Raw genomic sequence first — 2361 nt, 5'->3', positions numbered from 1 at the left:
CGGTAAAAAAATGTACCTGATTTCGATACATTTCCGACATGCGATGTCAAAACGATGTCGTATCGATATTTCATTTCTCACTGGGTGCGGTGCGGTCGCCAACGTCGGTCGTCGGTCGTCAGTCGTCAGTCGTCTCCCGCCGCGCCCCCTCCACCCGCCCCACCTCGCCCTCAGCGCCTGCAAGCCAGTGCGTAGGCAACCCTTCGAGCTGCCGCGTATTCTCCCGGATACAGTACAGGAGGGTCGTGCCCTCTCGCTCGGCTCGGCCGGCAGTTTCCGCAGCTTTGCGAACTGCTGCACCATCTTGGACTGCTTTGCAGCTTCTTGGGCTTTTGTCGCTACTTAGGATGCACGGAAAAATAAATTGAGATGGGAGCTTTCGTGACTAGTCGATGGGACTGTCTGTGTTTGAGCCTTAATTTACCGAAAGCTTTTAAGAATGTGCAGGGTGCTATGTTTTATTCTTGGCATTGGCATTGCAAGTTTTTGCATTCTGTCTTACCAGACCAAATATACTTTGCGGATTACCCATTTGTCCGGGGCTATATGTCGCCAAACTCTGTAAAAACCTCGTCCCATTAAGAGCTGGATGCGTGCAAGTAAGTGATTGACAACGACGCGACAATGTTGTAAATTGAAATTTTAGTCATTACAGAGAGCTACTGTATTTACAAGTACATCACAACACGACGGTATCTGCTTAACTCTTACGACTAATACCATGTTTAGTTGCTTAAGAAGGCAAGATTTCCATAATTATTGCTAAACATGCGATTCTTGCCACGCTGTAAATCGCGATGGAAAGATTATCAAGTCTACAGACTACGCAAGAAAACGGGAAATTGTCCCATAACAAACATTTTCCTACCAAAAAAAACAACCTTAGTTTACTTTGTACTTAGGGGTGCTCATCGGTGAGAGTGGACTCTCACTTCCCTCTTCACAAGCTAAAAACGACACTTTGGCACTCTCAGGTCTTTGAACACATTTTCGTTTACAGACAATTGTTCTTAAATTATAGACTTCGCGAGAGTACGGTATGAAGAACATTTCTTTTTCGTATTTATGGATTTGACCAACTATTACTGACAATCCATAAGACAACTGAACTACGAATGAATCTCGATTTTATACTTTCATACACCATAGGAAGTTTTATCGAACAATGTCAAAAGAAGACTGAGAGTGTCTTCATTTCGCTTAAGACTACTAAAAGAAAATATGAGATCTGATTGAAAACAAGAGCGGTGAGAGTATTTTCCAGTACCGCATTTCGTAAGACTGAGTTTTACTGAACTCGTTTTAATAAATTTACTTTACTGATTTAAATTACAGTAAAATGTGAGATCAGTGAACACATGGGTGGGGTCCTCCTGGGTGGGGCGCCAAGCTGGTCAGCAGCTAGCCGGCCGCCTGCTTGCAGCGCAGGCACTGGAAGGTGTGCAAGTACGCCTGCAGGCCCTGGCACTTGGCGTGGTACCAGCCGCTGCACGACAGGCACTGGATCCACTCCTCGCCGTTGGTGTCGTCGTGAAACTTGCCGAAGCACGACTGGCAGACGCCGTCCGGAGAGGCCGTAGCGCCGCCGCCCCCGCCGGACCAGCCGTCCACGGAACCGGAGGCGGCTCGCTTCCGGAGTCCCCGGAGCCCGGCCAGGGCGAGGCCCTCGGCGTCCAGGCGATCCAGGCGCGGGCCGGGGGCGGCTGCTGCAGGCGCCGCGCAGGACAGCGCGGAGATGGGCTCGCGAGCCACGTCCCCAGAGCCAGCCGTGTTGGTGGTGCTGAGGCTGCTGCTGCGGTGCTGCTGCTGCTGCTGCTGCTGAAACAAAAATATACGCCCACAACTTTAGTTCTAGTTGTTGCTTTAGGTCAATAAATGTAGGTGGAGTCCTAAAAGGAATTCGTCACTTGTTTTCAGTTCCTTGTTGCCTCGTTGTGGTGTAGGTGCACTGTAAAAGGTGTTCGTGATTTAACGACAAATTGTTGCGAAATGCTTCGTAAGAAACCCAGACACACGTACGGTACCGCGAGGTGTCGTGGGGGTGGGTTTTCCCTGCCGTCTGTGATCGCGGCGCTTTATAGCACCGAGCGAATAGGCAACCCGTCCACACGCAAGCATGCGGCACAGTATAACTACACAAAAGTGGTCGGTACGAATCAGCGCCAACCCGTGACCAGCGGCCACCATGATTACAGGGAAGAATAAATAAGTTTTCCAGTCAGTTGACGTGTTTTCAAGATTCAATCGGTAATAGTTCGGAAAGAAATACTTCCAAAATTTGATTTTTTAGCTCAACTTCACGAACGGTCCAGAGGAAATAGGAATCTGATTGGCGCCGAGGCCGAGAGTGGATAGCCGATT

At 49.3% G+C, this 2361-nt stretch overlaps 1 protein-coding gene across 1 annotated transcript in view; it reads right to left on the bottom strand.

The window, feature by feature from the left end:
* Nucleotides 1–627: 627 nt before the first annotated feature.
* LOC113207412 (cyclin-dependent kinase 8) overlaps nt 628–2361 on the bottom strand; it is a 27604-nt gene continuing 25870 nt past the window's right edge. The window contains exon 11 of the mRNA XM_026423967.2: nt 628–1812. Coding sequence (XP_026279752.1) covers nt 1402–1812 — 411 coding nt within the window. The 3' untranslated portion in view covers nt 628–1401. The remainder of the gene's footprint in view (nt 1813–2361) is intronic.

The sequence above is a fragment of the Frankliniella occidentalis genome, unplaced genomic scaffold (assembly GCF_000697945.3).
Source record: "Frankliniella occidentalis isolate FOCC.00 unplaced genomic scaffold, Focc_3.1 Scaffold20, whole genome shotgun sequence".
NCBI classification, from domain to species: domain Eukaryota; kingdom Metazoa; phylum Arthropoda; class Insecta; order Thysanoptera; family Thripidae; genus Frankliniella; species Frankliniella occidentalis.
Note: the sequence above shows the minus strand (reverse complement) of the source record. Positions and strands in the feature narration are given on the sequence as shown.